The sequence below is a fragment of the Grampus griseus genome (genome assembly GCF_964374135.1).
Source record: "Grampus griseus genome assembly, chromosome: 8".
NCBI lineage: Eukaryota > Metazoa > Chordata > Mammalia > Artiodactyla > Delphinidae > Grampus > Grampus griseus.
The window spans coordinates 99,015,674-99,037,557 of NC_139002.1; the positions used below are offsets into that span (position 1 = coordinate 99,015,674).

The 21,884-nt window shown below is 42.6% G+C and overlaps 1 protein-coding gene across 1 annotated transcript in view; it reads right to left on the reverse strand.

Annotated features, from left to right (window-relative positions):
- Positions 1-18,913, reverse strand: part of LOC309826141 (uncharacterized protein) — a gene marked incomplete at both ends in the record, with an annotated part of 34,925 nt that extends 16,012 nt beyond the window's left edge. Inside the window, 6 exon segments of the mRNA XM_082660109.1 lie at positions 3,594-4,078; positions 4,081-4,226; positions 4,228-4,530; positions 17,826-18,213; positions 18,216-18,574; positions 18,576-18,913. Of these exon segments, the coding sequence (XP_082516235.1) occupies positions 3,594-4,078; positions 4,081-4,226; positions 4,228-4,530; positions 17,826-18,213; positions 18,216-18,574; positions 18,576-18,913 (2,019 nt within the window).
- Between the last annotated feature and the right edge of the window lie 2,971 nt (positions 18,914-21,884).

The window sequence follows — 21,884 nt, forward strand, 5'->3', positions numbered from 1 at the left end:
TTCCCTGTGCTATATAGTGGGTCCTTATTAGTTATCTATTTTATACATAGTAGTGTGTATGTGTCAAAAGATATTTTTTAAAGCATAATAATTTATAGTCCCTGTTGTTTTTTTTTTTTTTTGGCGGTACGCGGGCCTCTCACTACTGTGGCCTCTCCCGTTGCGGAGCACAGGCTCCAGACGCGCAGGTTCAGCGGCCATGGCTCACGGGCCCAGCCGCTTCGCGGCATGTGGGATCTTCCCGGACCGGGGCACGAACCCATGTACCCTGCATTGGCAGGCGGACTCTCAACCACTGCACCACCAGGGAAGCCCTAGTCCCTGGTTTTTATTCTGTGTTTTGACCAATACTTTAGGAAATCTCATGCCACTGAATTTCTTTAAACTATCCAGTGGCTTTAGAAGCAACCACCCACAACACAGTCTTGAATTACTCATGACTTACGTATCACTCACCATGTTAGAGAGAGATTATAGTTCCCACAGCTTTGCCTTTACCAGAGATCACATTTCAGGAGACCACTGTTCATACTCTATTGGTTGTTTCACTATTGTGAGCTATGGGATGCAAGAGTACCAGTCTGCATCCTATCTCATAATACTAGGTATATTCTCACTGTTTCAGTCTCATTCAGGCAAGATAGCCAATCCTGTGATGACTAATTTTATTTTTCAATTTGACTGGGCCATGGGGTATTCAGATACTTGTTAAATATTATTCCGGGTGTGTCTGGGTGAGAGTGTTTCTGGATAAGATAACATTTGAATTGGTAGATGAGTGAAACAGATTGCCCTCCTCAGAGTGGGTGGGCCTCATCCAATCTGTTGAAGGCCTAAATAAAACAAAAGTCTCAGTGAGGGAGAATTTGCTCTCTCTGCCTGTTTTCGAGGTTTTCCCCTGTCTTCAGATTTGGATTCAAACTGGAATGTACACCATTGGCCCTCGGGGTCTCCAGCATGCTGCCTGCAGATCATGAGACTTCTCAGCCCCCATAATTATCTGAGCCAATTTTTTGTAATAAATCTCTTTCTCTCCATCTCTCTGTCTCTGTCTGTCTCTCTCGATAGATATATATTTATATATACATACACTATCTATAGTTAATATATCTATATCTAATATACCTTGATTTCTTCAATTTCTCTGATAGTTTATTGCCTGCAACAATCTTAGGGGTGGGGAATCAAGGCTCCTCTTTTGGGTATGATATGTTTGAAAAGTCTATTAGCCAACTGGGATTAGGCCTTTCTCTTCCTCTCTCATCCTTCCTCCTCTTTACACATGGGCTTCTTTCTTCCCTCTCTCCTACTCCTCCTGTTAATATGGCTGGAGTTATGGCTTCCTACAAAATATTTTTGGCTTCAGTTAGAGTATTTTAGGGTACTTCTCATTTTATGAGTATAGTTCCCAGAGGACTCTGATTAATTGAGTTTTGTTGAGAAACCCATGTGCGTTCCAATGAAATTGGACCAGGTAGAATGTGCTATTTTGTACAAAACAACTACTCTTGCAGTAACCATATGAAGGAGGGGACCATTTTTCCAAGTATGAGAGGGGTGATTTGTAGAAAATAATTTGAACAATGAAAAAGTAATCTAATTAGTCAGGATTTTGTAGGATGCTGGTAGTTGCAACGGAGGCAGGAGATAGATAAGCCTTCAGGGCAAACAGTTTGAGTTCATTCCCTGTGGACCGATACTCCTACTCTGAGACAGGAATAACAGGACAATTGAGAGAGGAGGCTGGTCCCCGCCCAGATAGAAGATAAGAGACCACATATTCCTTATTCTTGAAGTCAGGAGAACTTCCTGACCACACAAGCGCAGAAAGGTTCCTTGGAGGTCAAAAGGGGAGTGATGCCAGCTACCCATAGGCCTCTTTGGTAGAATCCATCTTGGCTAAGAGATGCATGTGCCCACATGGGAAAATCCTGAGCTACACCAAATATGGACTCTGAACCAGGCAAATCAAAATGATTGGTCCAAGGAAACACGGAAGTAATGCCCCATAAAAGTGACTCAAACTGCCCACGAGGTGCAACTCTATTTCTGAGCCTGCCTGTGTTATCTATCCACACGTACTGTACTTAAATACTTTACTTGTTTCACTACTTTCCATCTTAGTGGGAATTCTTTTTCTGCAAAGCTGTAGGGCCAGGGCCTTGTCACCGGCCACTGGTCTAGTGGCTAGGATTTGGTGCCCTCACTGCCGTGACCTGACCTCAATCACTGGCTGGGAACCAAAACCCTGTTTCAAGCCGCTGCGGGCCAAGGTCACCTGAGATCACAGCCACAGATAATCCCTGTTGCAGAGTCAATATTGCTTAGCAAATATTCCATTTGCTCTTTCACCTTTAATGGTCCCCATCTAGTGAGGCAGGACTGTGTGACTAGTTTTAACCAGTGGGCTGAAGCATACTGTCCATGTACAATTCTGTAGTCTTTTATCCCCTGCTCTTGTGACTAGGAGTTTTCATGTTCTAGATGGTGCAACTACAAAACGGTGGAGCCACTTTAAGCCTGGGTCTCTGAATGACTGCATGGAGCCCCCTGCCAATTTGCACAAGAAAAGAATTGTTAACTAGAATAAAACCTTCGCATTGGAGCTGACGCTTGCCACAGCAAACCCAGCCTATTCTGACTATAATCCAAACCACCAAATTGATTTTCATCATCTTCTTTAATCCTTACAACAATTCTTTCAAATAGGAAATAGTAATTTATTTTCTTTTTGATTTGAGGAAACATACTCTAAGAGGATAAGGTTTTACCTTAGAAGGTAATACCATTTATGAATGTTTGCTATAGATCTCTCATTGCTGACTTTGCAGACCCCAGGAATGAGTTTATTGAGAGCAGTAATTGTTGTGAGGCAGCCACTGATTTTAGGAGGAGAAACCAAGGAATTGGAGATCCAGGATGTAGAGAATTGCCACTTGAAAGGTAGATATTAGCATCCCGGAGATATTAGGAACCACTTGGGAAGATGTAAGTGGAAGAGTAGCTAAAAGCAAGCACCTCTCCCTCTACAACTCTAATCTGTACCAATTGGAAATTCCACTGGGTTCACAGTTCTTTTCATTACCTTCCTCATAATGAGTTGGCAGGTTATCCATACCATAAGAAAACCCCTTATTCTTTCATTAGTATGATTCCCAGCTATGATCTTCCACAAAGAGTAAAAGTCAATATTAATGAGCACAGAGACAAAAAGGATAAAAAAGGAGAAACTGGAAAACTCAAGCATGGTTGAGTTGGGGAATGGGAGGTTGGATATGGTGGCTGGTTTACTGTGACTATGCTATCTTTTGGCTCTGTGATATCGGAGAGTAGCACTCTGGCCCTGAAGGTTTGGCAGATGGACTAAAGAGGAGGAGGGGAAGAAAAGAGAGGCAGAGGGAGCCATCCAAAAAATGTCACCAAACTTACAGTTTTCCTTGCAGAGCTGGTAGCTCTTGCTCACTTCTCAGGTGCCAGCGAAAGGCACCTACCGTTCATTCTTGAGGGCAAGCACCATATGGTATTGATGCTTATCAGAGCCTGACGATCTGGGGAGAATATGGGTCAGGATGAAGGACGCTCATCTAAGCTACCTCCCTCAGGAACTGGATTTTACAAATGACTTTTCTGATTGCAGCTTTTACGTCTTTGTTCCTCAAACTGTAGATCAAAAAGTTCAGCATGGGGATGACCACAGTGTAAAGGACAGACACAGTCTTCTCCTTCTCTGGGGATTTGTCTGAGTTACTTCTCTGGTACGTGAAGGCAAGTGTCCCGAAGAAGAGAGCAACAGAGGTGCAGGTGGAGAAGGTCTTGGCTCTCCCACCAGCAGACTTCACTCTCAGGATTGTTCTGATGATGAGCATGTAGGAGACCAGAGTGATCACGACATTGGCCAGGAACATGAGTTTGGCAAAAAAGAGGATGACAATCTCACTTTGTGTCACGTTGCTGCAGGCAAGCTTCAGCAGTGGTGGGAGATCGCAGAAGAAGAAGTTGATCTGACTGTCGTCACAGGAGGAGAGGGTAAAGATGCACATGGTATGCAGGATGGCCCCCGATACCCCACAAACATAGGCCCGGCCAAAAAGCCCCTACAGATGCCCCGAGTAATTGCTACGTTATAGAGCAATGGGTTGCTAATGGCAACAAAGCGGTCATAGGCCATTACTGCCAGCAGGTAACATTCTGTGCCTGCACAGATGGTGAAGAAAAAGAACTGAGCCACAGGAGATGACCGTTTTGCTCGTGGTCAGTGTGGCTGGGACCTGAAGGGTGATGACCGAGGTAGAGCAGGCATCTGGCAGGGCAAGATGGCTCGGGCAGAAGTACACTGGGGTGTGGAGTTGAGTGTCCATTTGGATTAGGATAAACATTCCCACATTTCCCAGATGGGTGACTAGATAGAAGACGAGAAACATCAGGAGGAGTGGAACGGCCGGTTCAGGGTGATATGTGAAACCCACAAGAATGAACTCTGTCACAGTGGTGAGATTTCTTTTGGCCGTAGGCTCCACGTGGCTGGCTGGCCTGAGGAGAATGGAAGTAGAGATTCCAGAGCTGAAGGCCTTTGTCTTCTTCAGTGTCAGACCTTAGGTGAAAACCTCAGATATTTTTCTGCTCAGAGAGAGAAGAGAATGTTATCATTTTAAGAATCTACAACTGACAGTGACTATGGAAGTGTTTGCCTATCTCTGCATCCCTCCTGAAAATGGACCTTGGGGAGGTATTTCTTCAGGTTCACTTGCTTATTGTCTGTGACTTTCTTTCAGAACAGAGAACTGTAGACTATCAAGACTGGAAGGGACCAATCTGGAGTCTCTCTCTTCTAGAATATTCCCAACAAATTGTCATGTAGCCCAGGTGTACACCAGGGCTGACACATATGGATTCTAAGGTTGTGCCCTGTTAACTCCCGGCAGGGCCATTTGTATAGACTGTGATGTGAATGATGCCTCCAGAGTGGTCAGATGCAGAATCCTGTGTTACGTGATGGGGTCTTTCTGGGCACTCTGCCTTTGGAACATTCTCCCTGTTGGGAAAGCCACAGTGCTCTTTCTGCATCTTCTTTTTTATTTTTATTTTTTTTACATCTTTTTTGGAGTATAATTGCTTTACAATGGTGTGTTAGTTTCTGCTTTATAGCAAAGTGAATCAGTTACACATATACATATGTTCCCATATCTCTTCCCTCTTGCATCTCCCTCCCCCCCACCCTCCCTATCCCACCCCTCTAGGTGGTCACAAAGCACCGAGCTGATCTCCCTGTGCTATGCGGCTGCTTCCCACTAGCTATCTACCTTATGTTTGGTAGTGTATATATGTCCATGCCACTCTCTCGCTTTGTCACAGCTTACCCCTCCCCCTCCCCGTATCCTCAAGTCCATTCTCTAGTAGGTCTGTGTCTTTATTCCTGTCTTACCCCTAGGTTCTTCATGACATTTTTTTTTTCTTTCTGTATCTTCTACACATAAGTATTATGCTCGATTCTGCACGTTGAGTAAAATCCCTCTCTCCCAAGACAGTTATTATACCTACTCGTATCTAGTCTCCTATTCTCCTAGTCAACCATTTCTAGTCATTTCAGCAACTCCTGGTGAGCCCTTTCATAATCCATTTCTGCTCTCCTGTGAACAAGGTTATCGTCTGTCTTGGATCTCTTTCTTGAGGGTCCTTGAGAGAAAGCGATTCTGTGAAAACCATTAGATTTATGGAGCCCTTATTCTGTGTTGGACATTTCCACATTAATTGGCTGATTTCTGTCAATAATCCTGAAATAGCCGTTATGAATGTCACGCTTGAAATGTGTAAGCTGAGGGTCAGGAACTTAAAGTGGCTTTTGTCAAAGAATAAATTGCAAGTGCAGAAGCCAGGATTTAAGCTATGGTGTCACAACCCTAGGGCACTGCTTGTTTCATTAATTTTTAGCCTTTGTAGTCTAGAAGTAGCTCACAGAGAGGGGATTCATAGAATTTGGTAGAACCAGTTTCCTGTAGAAATCAGGTTGATTCTTCACTTTCTGGTGGTGGAATGAGTTCTTTTGTAGCTGTTGATGGCTCTGGGCTCTGTTCTCCAGGACGATGCCTCTAGGGGTTGAGGGTGGAGGCTGCTCCGTCAGGGATTCTGAGACACATGGGGAGGCTGGTTGGAGTCAGGGGTAAAGACTTGTTTGTGAACTATGGGGTTCTCACTAGCCGTAGAACTTCCACAGAACATTTCAGTTTTGATCCTGAGAATTCCATGGTTCATAGGCAAAATCAAAGTCCTGGTGTTTCAGACACAGAATACCAGGTCCACCAAGTTTCTAACAATTAACTTATCAAAGTAAGGTATGGAAACAGATGCCTATCAAACGTACTGATTAGTGGTAGCTTGAGTATGGACCACCCTGGTTTATTTCATTGCTCCCATCTTCTTTGATCTTAAACATCTTTCTTCCAGAACACTGCTGTTACTGTGATATTTCTGTGCTCCAACCACCTGCTCCAACCACCTCCCATCATTTTTCTCTTCTCTGCTTCCTCATAACTTTGACTTATACATAGTTGTGGCTATTCACCCCATGGAAGTTCATCATCTTTAGCTCTATTGAAAAACTGAAAAATTATTCCAGTTTTTTTTAGTTCAAATACTTTAAAAAGGGAATTTGATTTATCCAGCTGCCTTTTTGAGAGCCAGTCCAAAAGTTAAAAAGTTGAAATTATATAGCCAGCCTACATATTAACTGTCTGCTGTGTCCAAAGGGTCAGTTATGTGATACAAAACATAGCTTCAAGCCTTCAGGTGGGTTGTGGAAAGCACCGGCATTGTGACATCTCTTTGAGACCCGAGTCTCGAAAACTCAGTTTGGAACCTACTGGTATAGGCATCCTGAATTTGCACTCACATCTATTATTCTGTTCCATGGCTCAATACATCCTTCTTTCAAAGCAGAATTCTTTATCCTTATTTAGCCACAGAATCTTCTCTTCCTTCTTTCCACAGAGATGGAAATTTAGAGACATGGAACCCATGCTTTAGGACACACTTAACTAGATGTCCTCCAGCAATTTTTTTGCTATGCTTATATCTGAAGCTCAAGATTATAAATATAAGTTTCTTTGAAGCTTTGAAAAGATTACTCTGAACATTTCAATATTTGGACTAGATAGCCAGCACATTCAGATTGCTAAACAATCATATGCTTTAGAGACTTATAGCAACATCCCACTGCTTAGTAGGATTTGGACTGGCCAATCCCACCATGTTTTTTCAGAACAGTCATGACCTTTCAGTCCAGCCCTTGGACATGTTCCACAACATTTGCATAACTTAGTTCACACGGCCTGAGAATAGACACCATCATGCCCTCGTTGACCTAAAAAGAAATATTCATCTGGCAGCTTTCTTCTGGATGGTGGTAGCTAAAACGTGTACCTATTCAAAACATTGTCTCAGTGGGTAAACCTCACAATGAGAACATTCCTTGGAACTGTGAGCCATTAGCTGTTGTCTGGTAGTTTCTGTGTCCACGTCTGTCCAATGTCTGACATTATGTTAGAAGAGCATCTGGGTGACTGGTTTCTCTTTCTCTCCAGGATTTGGGGGTCACTCTGCCCATGACCCTCAGGATGGGCTCATATGCTCTTCTCCACACTGGTTGGAAATACCTATGACCCTCACACAGAACGCTGGAGTCGGAAAGGACCCTGTGAGGCAGTTCTGTGATTTTCCTGCTCTGCTTGTCAGGGACCTCAGCCTTTGTGGAGATGCCTCAAGGGACACAGCAGTGGGAAGTAAACGGGAGGCTGAGCAGGTGGGGAGCTGCCAACTCAGCCCCAGCTTCAAACAAAGCAGAGCTTCTTTTAACGCTGGTAAACAAACAGGTGTTTCATTTCATTTTGTTTGAAAAGGGCGTTCCAGTGTTAAAAAAAGATTAACATCTGGTCCAACATGTTCTTTTCATTGAGCAGAAGAGAATATTGAACCTCGGAGAAGAAGTTAACTTTTACCTGATGTGTCAGAAAACATTCCCTCCCAAATTTATCTTGATGGGGTCTCAATACGAGCATCTTATTTGGTGCCTCGGGAGAGACCATGAAGTTGGGAAAGAACAAAGCAGTCCAGGATGGAGCCACAGGGATGGGAGGATTGCTACGACATAGTCAGGACACTCAGAGGCCAGGTCACCGAGGTTTCCATCTCGTCACCTTCCTCACTGCACATCCCCTCCTGTAACTTCCATTTCTACATTATCTTTTCAAAAGCTTCTTTCAGGGGTCTTTCTCTCTGACCTCACCAGCTGAGACAACCTCCTCAGGGGGGTGGGACTCATCCTTGGTACGTGCTCTGAATACCTAGTTATTCAACCATGTGGGTGACAGGGGAGTAATAATATCTCGATGCCAATTACTGTTCCCTGCACTTGACATTATTTGTTCCTAACTGCTGCAACCATCAGTAAGTACGTAGGTCTATGCTTGTTTCACAGAAGACAGAATTAAAGCCTTGGGAAAATAACCTGTGCAAAAGGTCACACAGATAAAATTTAAATTTTTTCAAACTTTCGGAAAGCACACTTAATAGTCTCTGGAAAATATATGATCTCCTGACATAGTTACAAGATTTACATTACCTCATAGGGAAAGAACTGGTCCTTTTGTTCCCCCGAGGGACTTCTATGAAGCACTGATGATATTTTTGTTTTCTGAGCAGATCCAAGGAGATTGCTGCTGTGGCGATCTGAAAGCCATAGTAAATGCAATTACCTAATCTTCCTTGGGCTGATTTTATGGATATGCGGAAACCCACTTTTGAATAAACTAGCAGCAGGTAGCAAGACCAGGCTGTGCACTCAGTTTTATCCAGAGTTCCTGGGCAACATTCAAAGCTTGCAACCTCCAGGTTCTCCAGGTGTCTAACTGTTTCGCCTTCTTGCCCAATTCAGATTGCCTTGTTTCTGAATCGTTGAGTTTTCTGATCCAATTGAAACCTTTGGTGTTTTTAACATCTTACAGGTGTCACCTGAGATGATGCTTCTGGTATGAAGGTGGTAATGCTAAATGAAAGGGGGACTCTTTTTTCTCTATGATTCACTGTGATAATTCACCTGCCTGCAGTGGGGGTTACGTGAGTCCAGACTTGCCTGCAAATCACAAAATGAGTGGGTCAGGGCTTTATGTTTCTGGGAGAAGTCTTCTGCCATCAATTAGAGCTGACTCAGGGCTCTCAGTAGGTAAGAAAACAATGGGTCTGGGGATTAAAAAGCTCAGGAGGGTACGTGGTAGATCCTAAATGACATAATTTCCCATGTTCCTCTCTGTGCTCGTCAGGGACTGAACATCCTCACTTCCATGCCACTTCCTCCAGGGCTGGAAAGAAACGGAGAGACAATCCAGACCTACTTTGATACATTACAGATGAAGGTACAGACCCGGGGGTGGTGGTGCACGTCTTATCCGAGGTCACATAGCTTCTCAGCTGCCAGCTGGAGGGCTGATCAGAAATGATGGTGGAGGATGGCTATGGTCAGGGCGAGGAGACTAGGACCGGGAAACCACAGTCTCACCCATTAGTCTGGTCTGCTCAAGGATTCTGCTTCCTTCCAGACCCAGTTCAAGTCTTACCACTTCTGGGAAAGGTGACTAAACCCAATATAGATGTTCCCAGCCCTCAGTTCCCAGCCCTCTTTCCATTCTATATTGAGGCAGAGTCTGGAGTATCAGGTCTTCTTTAGTTTAAACATCTGCCTCACAAAATATTCTGTGGGAGAAGGGTTCAGTCCTTCAGCCTGTTTATTATTTTTTTAAAAAAATTTTATTTTATCTTGGAGTATAGGTAATTTACAATGTTGTGTTAGTTTCAGGTATACAGCAAAGTGATTCAGTTATACATATATCCACTCTTTTTCAGATTCTTTTCCCATATAGGTTGTTATAAAATATTGAGTAGAGTTCCATGTGCTATACAGTAAGTCATTATTAATTATTTATTTTATATATAGTAGTGTGTATATGTTAATCCCAAACTCTTAATTTATCCATCCCCCCACCTTTCCCCTGTGCTAACCATAAGTTTGTTTTCTACGTCTGTGAGTCTCTTTCTGTTTTGTAAATAAGTTCATTTGTACCATTTTTTAAGATTCCAGATATAAGTGATATCATATGGTATTTTTCTTTCTCTGTCTGACTTACTTCACTTAGTATGATGATCTCTAGGTCCACCCATGTTGCTGCAGATGGCGTTATTTCATTCCTTTTTATCAGCCTATTTAATTTTGAAATAAAGGAAGATCACTTTAATGGTGTTAAATCAGTAACAGCAACAGAACTGGGAAAAGTCATAACTGAGAAGGGGCCTCCTAGGGCCCCTTGATTTCCATTCTGTTGTTGCCAAGGAAAGTGGGGAGGCACATCATCTGTCTGTGTATCACTGAATCATATGTCTTAGTTTGGCTTATTTTTGATCTCTCTCTCTTTGTATATATATTTGTTTTCTAGTTGTTTCTAGTTGGTTGTTTTCTTGAATAAGATAAACATTAATTCTTTTTCCACATAAAAGAAGCCTGGAGAGAGGCAGTCCATGGCTGGTATGGTGGATTAAAAATGTCATCAGGGGCTTAGGCCCTTTCTGCTCTGCTGTTTTCTATGCGTGGCTTGTAGCTTCAAGGTCACCTTGGTAGCTGAATGGCAGCCAGGGCCCCAGCCATCACATCCACACTCCAGATCAGAAGAATAAAAACCTAGAGGCAAGTGTTTCGAGTTTTGTGCTATTATAACAATGCTTTATGAACATTCTTGCACCTGCACCCTGGTAGGCACGGGCAAGAGTTTCACCATCGTACATACTTAGGTCACTGAAATAGCTGAGTCACTGGTTATGTGTATCTTTGATTTTTAAAGGATAATGCCAAACTGTTTAACAAAATTGTTAGACTAATTCATACTACCCATTTTCCATATCCTTGTCAATATAGTGGTGTCTTTAATTTTTACTCTTTAATTTTTGCTAATCTAACGAGCATACTGTGGTTTCAATTGGCATTTTCCTGATTACTAACGAGAAGAAGCATCTCTTCATAGGTTTATTGGCTATTTGGATAGTCTCTTTTGTGAATTACCTGTTTGAGCCATCTTTTCTTAGTGATTTTTAAGTACACGCACGGGCACGTGCGCACACACACACTCACACAATATAATAGTCCTTGTTGATTGTGTGTCTTAAAAAGATTTTTTCCTATTCTGTGTTTTGACCTTTCATCTTCTTGATCACGTGTTTTAATGAACAGAACCTCTTTAATGGATACTGACACATTTAGGGATAAATTTATGATTAATGCTTTCTTTTTACATATATGAAATTCTTCCACATAACGAGGTTATGAGAACATTCTCCTCTATTATTTTATAAAACTTTTATTAACTTCCCTTTCATATTTAGTTCTTTAGTCCACTGTGAATTCATTTTTGTGTGTGGTGAGAGGTAGAGGTCTGTATCAGTTAGGGTACTTACAAGTAACGGATGACACATTCAGCTTGGGTAATGTCTAGTAAAGTCACTATTTAAAAAAGGTGTGGACAAGATTTAAGAAAACCAAGATGGGATGATGCGGTACCTCACAGCTAGTAACAGAGGGAAACCATTACCAGTCTTACAAGTCGTCATTCATATTGTGGCTTTTTGACCTTCAACCGGCGACTTCCAACATCACTGTGTTCAATTGCCTCAAGCCAGCAGAATGGGAAGGAGCATGGCTTGTTGGAAATGGTCTACACCATTTATTCAAACATTCCATTGGCTAAACTCTCAGCTACATGTCTATACTTAGCTGCAAAGGAGGCTGGTTAAAAGTCTAGTTTTTTAACCAGTCCTAGCTGAATAACATGAATCATTTGGGATCAGAGGGCAAACGGTGGTAGGCAGCCCCTTAGATGGCCCCTGATGATTCCTGCCCTCTGGTATTCACGTCTTTGAGTAATTTCCCTCTCTTGGGAATGGCCTGGATTTAGTGACTCACCTTTAGTAGATAAGATGTGGTGGGATGTTACTTTTGAGATTAAGTTTCAAGAAGACTGTGGTGGGCAATCATTTCTGAGGAAAGTCATCTGTCATGTTGTGAGCTGCCTCACGGGGAGGTCCACGTAGCAAGGAACTGACATATTTGGCTACCAGTGGGGAAGGATCCAAGTCTTCCCAAATCCATGCCTTAATTAACTTTCAGCCCTTGCCAACATGTTAATTACAGCTTTGTGAGAGACCCTGAGCCAAAGACATCCAACTAACCTGTGCCTGGATTCCTGCCCCTACAGAAGCTGCAATAGGAAAGGTTTGCTGCTTTAAGCTGCAAAGTGGACAACAATAGACAACAATAGACAGTGACATGCAGTAGGGGAACTGTTGTTCTATAGCCTCACGGGGAGATGCTATCGATGGCAAACAGAGCTTCAATACTCTGCTTACGTCTTGGGGTTCTTTTTTCCCCTTAGATGTTTAGCGTTTGATTTCTTAGTATCTTTTCACCTTTTTATTTTATCTTTTTACATGGTTTTAAGGAGCCAGCTTGGTCAGAAAATCCTAGTCCACCGTATTGCCAGAAATAGAAGTCCTGTTCATTTAAATCTTTCTGCTTTCCAATAGATCTTTCTTGAGCACCTACTGTGATTCAGGAGGTGCACTAAAAATAGCAGTTCTTGCCTCCATGGAACTTACATTTTACTGGGGGTGGGGATAAAAAACAAACATGCAGTTAGATATCAGGCATTGTTGTGTCTTGAAGAATAAAATAGCAGGGTAGGGAGTTAGACAGTGACATGCAGTAGGGGAGCTGTTGTTCTAGATATGGTGGTCAAGAAAGGTTTCTCCCAAATGAGGCAACATTTCTGCAGAGACCTGGATAAAGTAAATGAACGGGTCTTGTAGGTTGATAATGGGTGGTGGGGGGGGCGAGGAGAATGCTTGTGTAGATAGTTTCTCCTTTGTAGGTCTGCAGAGGATGCTGGGAAGCAGGCATGGATCTCTCATTCCTTTTATTTCAGAGGGGTTGAATGTAGGGGACTTGGACACCGCTTGGTGGATTGTGGATCTGAGAATCATTGTTGCTCTCAGTCTCTCAGACATCAATAGAGCTGTCTTATCTGGAACAAGCCCCATGGCTCATGCTGACTTAAATGCCCAGGTCCTATCTTAGCCATCACAGAGAATAGGGTCCGTGTAGGTTCTGAATAAATTTTTATTGAATAACCATTACATGCAATCTCTTCCAGCTTCTATTCATCCAGCTGCTTAGCCCAGAACTGGCAAGTGAATAGGGATTTAGGCTGAGTAAAGTTCTCTCCTTGTTCAAAGAGGTTAATAGGTCTTTTATTTTATTTATTTTGTCTTCTCTTACCTATGACCTTTGAATGTCCCTTCACATGACTCCCAAGTTCCTAAGCAGGAAAACCATCTTTTATGATTCCTGGAGAAAGAGCCTAATGAATAAGGCTATTTTTTTGTTGTTGTTGGGAGAAATTTATTTATTTATTTATAATTTAATTTTTATTTTATATTGAAGTATAGTTGATTCACAATGTTGTTTTAGTTTCAGGTGTACCGCAAAATGATTCAGGGGCCATTTTGCCTTAAGTCACTCTGTACCAGAGAAGGGACAATTGTTTATAAAATGGTGTTCAAAGGCGATATAAGAGAGTAGATAAGACTAGAGTTTCTGGAACCTGAGTCCCTGAGCTCAAATCAAGAGGCTTGCTTCCGTGACCCTGGACAACTTAACTTCTCTGTGTCTTATTTTCCCCATCCCTACGAGGGGATAATAATTGCACCTACACCATAGGGTTGCTAAGGCATCATAGAGTTGTTAAATACATCTAAAAGTTTTTAGAATAGTGTCTGACATATAATAGGTGCTCTGTTACTCTTAGCTGTATTAATAATAATAATATTTTATTAGGAGCTAGGACAATGAGTTATTAGGTTCTTTAGGTTGTAAAAGAGGCCATTCAGATTATCTAGTAGAATATGGGTCTATGGTTAAGACTTTTATGCTCCAAAAAGGAGACAGGGATTGCTTGGGGGTACCTATTGGGAGTGCTGGAACTCAGTCTGGAACATAACTCAAGATTTGGAAAGATCTAGTGTAGCACCAGGGACTGGTTTATACGGCTGCCTCCTCAGCGTCTGACATTTGCTCATTTCCTCTCTGGTCTGTCCGTAAACATGACTCAGCCATTCTCTCCATAGCTTATCATCATTTGTGAGTCTCATTTCTCAGCTAACTTAGTCTTTTCCCATATTTTTCAGTTTAAATCCCCAAGGGGGAGATACTTTTTTTTAAAAAAATGAATAACTAATTCATTTTTGGCAGCATTGGGTCCTCGTTGCCGCGCACGGACTTTCTTTTTAGTTGTGGCGAGTAGGGGCTACTCTTCATTGTGGAGCGCGGACTTATTGCGGCGGCTTCTCTTGTTGCGGAACATGGGTTCTAGGTGCGCGGGCTTCAGTAGTTGTGGCACGTGGGCTCAGTAGTTGTGGCTCGCAGGCTCTAGAACACAGGCTCAGTAGTTGTGGTGCAGGGGCTTAGTTGCTCTGTGGCATGTGGGATCTTCCCGGACCAGGGCTCGAACCTGTGTCCCCTGCATAGGCAGGTGGATTCTCAACCACTGCGCCACCAGGGAAGCCCAAGGGGGAGATATTTTTATTGCTCCTGCTTAGTAATCTTACAGCTCTAGAGCATCTCATGGCTCTCTACTCTGTTCACGCATTGATGAAACCTGGGTCAGGGGCTTATTCTACTCTGATCACTTGAAGGGGAAGGTCAAGTGCTAGAACAGAGGTTACCTAAGCTATGAGTGGGGAAGTTTCTCCTGCAATGAGAAAATGATAGAAGTATAGACACACTCTTCATTTACTTTATTTATTGAGTCTCATAATGAGACCCAGTCCTTTCTTTATTCAAAGAGTGTAGATATAATCAGTGTCAATGAGGGCAGATCTGCTGTAACATACTGGAGAACTCCTTTCCATTAGAGTTCTATAAGTATGGAATCCTTTGGCCCTGATGACCAAGCTTAAACTAGTTCCCAAAGGGGAATTTATTGTAGGATTCCAATGTGCCTTAAGGAAGCAAGAAAATAACTGTGGCTGCTTCTTAGTACAATGGGAAGTAGGAAATAGAAACTGTCAGAGCTCTTAGTCTTTTTTGTTGCAGATTCTTTTTGAATAACGACTTCATTTTTGCCCCTCTCTTGACTTCTCTACTTTGGACAATCGGGTCTCCTATGCTAAATCTCTTTTACATGTTGAACTTCATAATGCCCATGGAAAAATTTTTATTAAACCTAACGTGGGTCAGGTGCTCACTTCTGAACAGATCAGCTGTAGGTAGGCTGAAGGGCCATCTTAATAAGATGGTTGCTCCCATATAGAAGGGCATGTAGAGGATCAACTTCTCATAAATTCAAGATCGGTTAGAGGGGCTTATTGGGCACACAACAAGACATTCAGTGAAACAGACATCCTTTGCCTACCCTTGACTATGTGGGATGTAAACAAAGGCACTCTCCCCTTCCATCCCCCAAGTTAAACACCCATATTGATTTTATTTCTTGGGTGAAAAGGATTTATATTCACCTTCCCGAATTCATTCTCTTGCCCTATCATTTGTTCATGATCTCCTTACTATTTATTCACGGCCATGGAATTGTGGCAAGGCCCAGGGTTGATATCGGAAAGTGAGGGAAAGGGAAGGGAAGAGAAAAATATATATTGAGCAATTAATTGGTGCTAGATTTCTTAGTCATCACCTTTTTTAATTTCTACCATACACTCTTAAATTAGGAGTTGTCACATTTGTTTTAGATGAGGAAATTTAGGATCTGAGAAATTAAACCATTTACCCTAGGTTTCACAGTGAATTAGTGGTAGAATTGGGATTCAGATACAAGCCTGACATTCCTTGCCTATGCGGCTGCAAACTCTGAACAAAGGGACTTTGAGCAAAGGCCCAAAGGGACTATGAGAAAGTGTTTTCTGAATTGCAAGGTGGGATCGTCTACCTAACCATGTCTTCGCTATTTGCCGCTTCCGTGAGGCTCAAATGAGACCATGCATGTGCCGTAAAAATGTGTTCAAAAGCAATTATTGAGAACTCATCTGGTCCGAACTCTGGACTTGGAGACGAGTTCAGCAACGAAGAAAACAGACTCTGCCCTGAAGGGTTTTGCAGTCTCGTGCAGGAGTTTCAGTTACTTTCCCCTTACCACATCTTTGGCCACAGAAGATAATACGTGGTTCAGCGTTTTCCTTATACCTGCCTTATACCTACCTTTGCTCTCTGACTTTGCCATTCCTGGAAATAGGATGCTTGATAGGAGAAAACTGTTCATGAGGCAGGCTATGTGAGTGGAGAGGAGAGGCAATGCACCATATCCTTCAGCAACTAAGGAATTAGTCCTTGAGGAAACATCCCCAAAGGCTTAATTCACCTTGAAGATATCAGAGTAACAACAAAGCAGGAATAACAAAACCTGATTAAGTGATTAAGTGGGAAGGCAATTTGCAAATTTGGAATTTGCAAATTTCATTGTTCTGGCTTGAGTTCTCCAAGCGGGCGACTGGAATGTCTAGAATGGTGAAGATGAAGGATCATTTTTTTTTTTTGCAGTACGCGGGCCTCTCACTGCTGTGGCCTCTCCCGTTGCGGAGCACAGGCTCCGCACGCGCAGGCTCAGCGGCCGTGACTCACGGGCCCAGCCGCTCCGCGGCATGTGGGATCCTCCCTGACCCGGGCACGATCCCGTGTCCCCTGCATCGGCAGGCGGACTCTCAACCACTGAGCCTCCAGGGAAGCCCGAAGGCTCATTTCTTAAACACTCCCTTCCCTTGGCCATTTAGAGACTCAGTTTTGTCTTACACAACACTCCTCCCTTACTGAGATGATCAGTCACTCATGCACTTAAAAAAAAAAAAAAAAAAAAAGACTATTTAGTTTTATCCACAGGGATCTCCTGATATAATCCTTGTCCCGGAAAAAAAGGCAGTACTGATGGGAGCAAAACTGAGAGAGAAAGGATGGGAAACCCAAGCATGCAAAGAGTATTGGGCTGGATTGAGATTAACTGAAGACCTCTGGGGACTCTGAGATTCTGTAAATTATGATGTCAGTGAGCAGTATGAGACTTCTGGGTTCTTAGGAATGGACTGGAGGTGGGAGAGGGAGAAGAAAGTACATTTGAATTGCTGGAAATAAATGTTATCACATTTGCAGTTAAAAGTTTTTAAAAAAATCTTTTATTGAAGTATAGTTGATTTACATAGTGTTAATTTCTGCTGTACAGCAAAGTGACTCACTTATACATCAATATACATTCTTTTTTCATGTTCTTTTCCATTATGGTTTATCACAGGATATTAAATATAGTTCCCTGTGCTACACAGTAGGACCTTGTTGTTTATCCATCCTATATATAATAGTTTGCATCTACCAACCCCAAACACCCACTCCATCCTTCCCCCACGCTTCCTCACCCTTGGCCACCACAAGTCTGCTCTCTATGTCTGTGAGTCTGTGTCTGTTTCATAGATAAGTTCATGTGTGTCATATTTTACATTCCACACATAAGTGATATCATATGGCATTTGTCTTTCTCTTTCTGACTTACCTCACTTTGTATGATAATCTCTAGTTCCAACCATGTTGCTGTAGATTTGCAGTTTTTCTTGTGTGCCTGTGGTACCTCTCTACCTTCTTTTTGTTTGTGGGTACCGGTTGCATATACTGCTGGTGCCTATTAGGATATATTAATATGGGAAAAAAATGGACCAAGATGAGAGGTCCTTACACCCAGATCTACACACTCTGTGACACTTGGAATCTACCAGTGACCTTTCTGAAGGCCGCTTTCACATTCTTATTTCTCAGGCTGTATATCACAGGGCTCAGCATGGGGATGACCACACTGTAGAAGACAGACACTACCTTGTCTTCCTCGAGGGATTTGCCTGAACCGCTCTGCAGATACATGAAGATGAGGGTCCCAAAGAAAACGGCCACAGCAGTGAGGTGGGAGGAGCATGTGGAGAAAGCCTTAACCCTGCCACCTGAAGAGTTCACCCTCAAAACGGTCTTGATGCTAAGCAGATAGGAAATCAGGATGACCAAGGCATTGGCCAAAATCACAAAGTTGCCAAAGAAGACAACGACAGTCTCAGTGTTTGTTGTGTCACTGCAGGCAAGCTTCAGAAGAAGAAGTTGATCTGATTGTTATCACAGAAGGAGAGGGTGAAAGCACACATGGTACGCAGGATGGACCTTGCTACCCCATAGACATAGGCTCCCAGCACTAGACTCCGGCAGATCCTGGGATGCATGACCACAGTGTAGAGCAGTGGGTTGCCAATAGCCACATAGCGATCATAGGCCATCACAGCCAGCAGGAAACACTCTGTGCCTGCACAAATGGGGAAGAAAAAGAACTGGGAAGCACACTGGCCACAGGAGATGACTGTCTTGCCTGTGGCGAGTGTGGCCAGGATCTGAGGGCTGATGGCCGAGGTGTAGCAGAAGTCTAGCAGGGAGAGGTGACTCAGAAGGAAGTTGGGTGTGGAGTTGGACATCCTCTTGGATCAGAATCATCATCCCTATATTCCCCAGAAGGGTGACTAGATAGAGACTCAGAAATACCAGGAAGAGGGGAATCTCCAGCTTAAGGGAGCCAGTAAAGCCCATAAGGATGAACTCAGTTACTATGGTGAAATTATTCTTGGCCACGGATTCCACATAGACTGTAGATCTGAGGCTGAGAATGAAATGAAAAAAAAAAAATCCCAGAATTGAAAGACTGATGTTTTCTCTCTGGTAGAAGTTAGGTTTATATTTCTGGGCAAATGTACAGAGATTGTTTTTGAGAAATCTTACACCTGGCTGATTCTTCTCCGGCATCCTGCATGTTTTGGAAGCTGAGCCATGAGCTGGTGTTTCTAATTCAAATTAACTCTGGTTTATATTTGGAAATTCCTGTGAAGATAAGAGACACATAGACTCCGAGATTTGGAAATAATCTAGGCAGCATCTGCTCTAATCCCCACTGGATCTTGGAGTCTCTGCTGCTGCACACACTCCACGTGTTTGTACGGTTGCCTTGTGAGCTTCTATCTGTGGACAGTTCTACCTGTTAATTCTCTTTTTGTATCTGGATTCTTTCTCTTTATATTCTATGCATTGACTTTAGTTTCGCCTCTTCCAGACACAGCTGTTCTAATTCCTTTTTCTCAGGAAAGCATTTCAGAAGTTGGAAGATGACAAATCTGCTCTTTATGTGAACTATTCCCTCATATTAACCATTGATACATATTTTTCTTATTATCTAATTCAGCGTGTGGTCAAAAATTGCTTAGTCAGTTGGTATTAAAAGATGTTTAAGGGTACCAACTAGCAACTAGTAGATAAATAAGTTCTGGAGATCTAGGACACAGCATAGTGATTATAGTTGAAATATTGTGTTGTAAACTTCAAAGTTGCTAAGAGACTAGATTGTTCTCACCACAAAGAAGACATGATAGTTATGAGACATGATAGAGGTGTTAGCTTATGCTATGGTGGCAATCATATTGCAATATATGTGTATCAAACCAACACATTGTACAACTTAAACTTACACACAAACTTTACCACTTTAATCTTTCCTCTAGCTCTCATCAGTGGTCACTAGTGGGAGGGAGACACTGACATATCATGTAAAACATAGCCTCCTTGAGCTGTTCTCTCCACCCCACTCCAGCAGCCTGGCCTGGGGATGAGTTATGTTCTTTGGAAGGTCCTTTTGGTATGGTCAAGATCCATGGCTACCATCTCTAGGACAAACACTAACTAGCTGAATAACCTTCAGAAGTTCACTTTCCCTCCTTGGGCTTTACTTTCTGTCCTGAAAAATGGTAGGGCTAGATTATATGATCATTAAAGTTCTTTTGCTCTCGCAGTCCACGATTTGTATGTCTAGGTGTATGGGCTAAGTGAGGCTCTTGAAAGAATTTTCCTAACATCTGTACTATGTAATGTGTATACTCTAGCTACTAATTACTGAGTATGTTAAATATGCAGGCACTATTTCAAGTGGTTGATAGATACTTAAACATATCATGGAATCTTGAATCCAAAGATTCAAGGAAATCTTGACTATTTCCCAGTTCCTTGAATCAGGAACTGGGGCATATTAACCATATTCCCCAGTTCCCGATAAACCATCATTATTGAACAGGGCCAGGTCTTTCTTCATACTATTTTCCCTCCTATCCCTCCATCCTCAATCCTTCCCCAACCCCTCATAGGGATCTACTTTAGTATATGTGAAATATATATCATCCCCTGTTTATTCCTTTTATATTTATTTAGAAATATGTGTATCTTTATTTTTTTAATATTTATTTTACTTAGTTATTTGGTTGTGCCGGGTCTTAGTTGTGGCAGGTGGGTTCCTTGGTTGCGGCTCGCTGGCTCCTTAGTTGTGGCATGCGAACTCTTTAGTTGTGGCATGCATGTGAGATCTAGTTCCCTGAGCAGGGATTGAACCTGGGCCCCCTGCATTGGGAGCTCAGAGTCTTCACCACTGCTCCATCAGGGAAGTCCCAGAAATATGTGTATCTTTAAAAAAATGTAGTGATTTTAGTGTGTTTTAAATTTTATATGCATGATCTTTTTTGTGTCTTTTCCCACATGTAGCACATCTTTGTGATTTATCCATGTTATGTAGGTAAATCTAGTTTGTTATTTCTGATTTTATTATGGTTTTCTTGTGTGCTTACAGCCCACTTACTCACCCTTTCCACTAAAAACCTTGGAGCTTGGCGTATATTATCTTGTTTAATCCTGGAAATAGTCCTTCAAGGGCTGTTATCTTATTTTTCACTAATGAGGAATTTGAACTTCTGGGAGATTAATTTGTCTAAGGTCACCCCGTTTAATAAGTGGAAGATGTGTGTTCCGAACAATATTGGTTTGATGGCAAATTCTCTGCTCTTTTGCTATGAATTTGTTTTGCCGCCTTCCTACATTTAACTACATATTTATGATTTATGGAATCAAAGAAATCTACCTGCAGTTCTTTAGATAATCAGATCCTTCCTACTTTCAAGTCATGAGTAAACTTGGTTAATTTCAATATCTTTCTCAACCTCTAATTCGGAAATTGTCATAGTCCATTTTCGATCCATCTCATGGTGAGATCCCAGGGTTCCCTCTGATTTAGGGACAAGATTGTTCGATGCACATGACCAGAGATTAGGTGGCAGATCATCTGGGTACAAATGCAGTCACACAGGGTTTGTGCCACAGGCAATACCCAACTCATACATTAGCCCTAATCCTTCCCGCAGCCCTTTAAGTTGGGTATAGCCATGACTATTTGATGGAAGAGTAAAAGGAGGCTCAGAGATGTTAAGGAGGTTGCCCAACTTGCCACACACCTAGGAAGAAAGAAAATCAACATTTCAATCTGGGACTTTCTTTCTTTCTTTTTTTTTTTTTCCTCCTGCGGTACGCGGGCCTCTCACTGTTGTGGCCTCTCCCGTTGCGGAGCACAGGCTCCGGACACGCAGGCTCAGCGGCCATGGCTCACGGGCCCAGCCGCTCCGCGGCATGTGGGATCTTCCCGGACCAGGGCACGAACCTGTGTCCCCTGCATCGGCAGGCGGACTCTCAACCACTGCGCCACCAGGGAAGCCCCAGTCTGGGACTTTCTAACTCCAAATGTGGTGCTCTTTCTGCCCCATTGTGCTCTCTTCATAGGGGAGCAGAATTACCTTTTCTTCAGACCCAAGTCTCAACTTTTAAATGGTAGCACCTCTAAGAGTATTAGGCAAATACTCAACTTCTAGGGGAGAAAAGGGTTAAGTTCGGTTTTGGAGTTTCTTGGTGG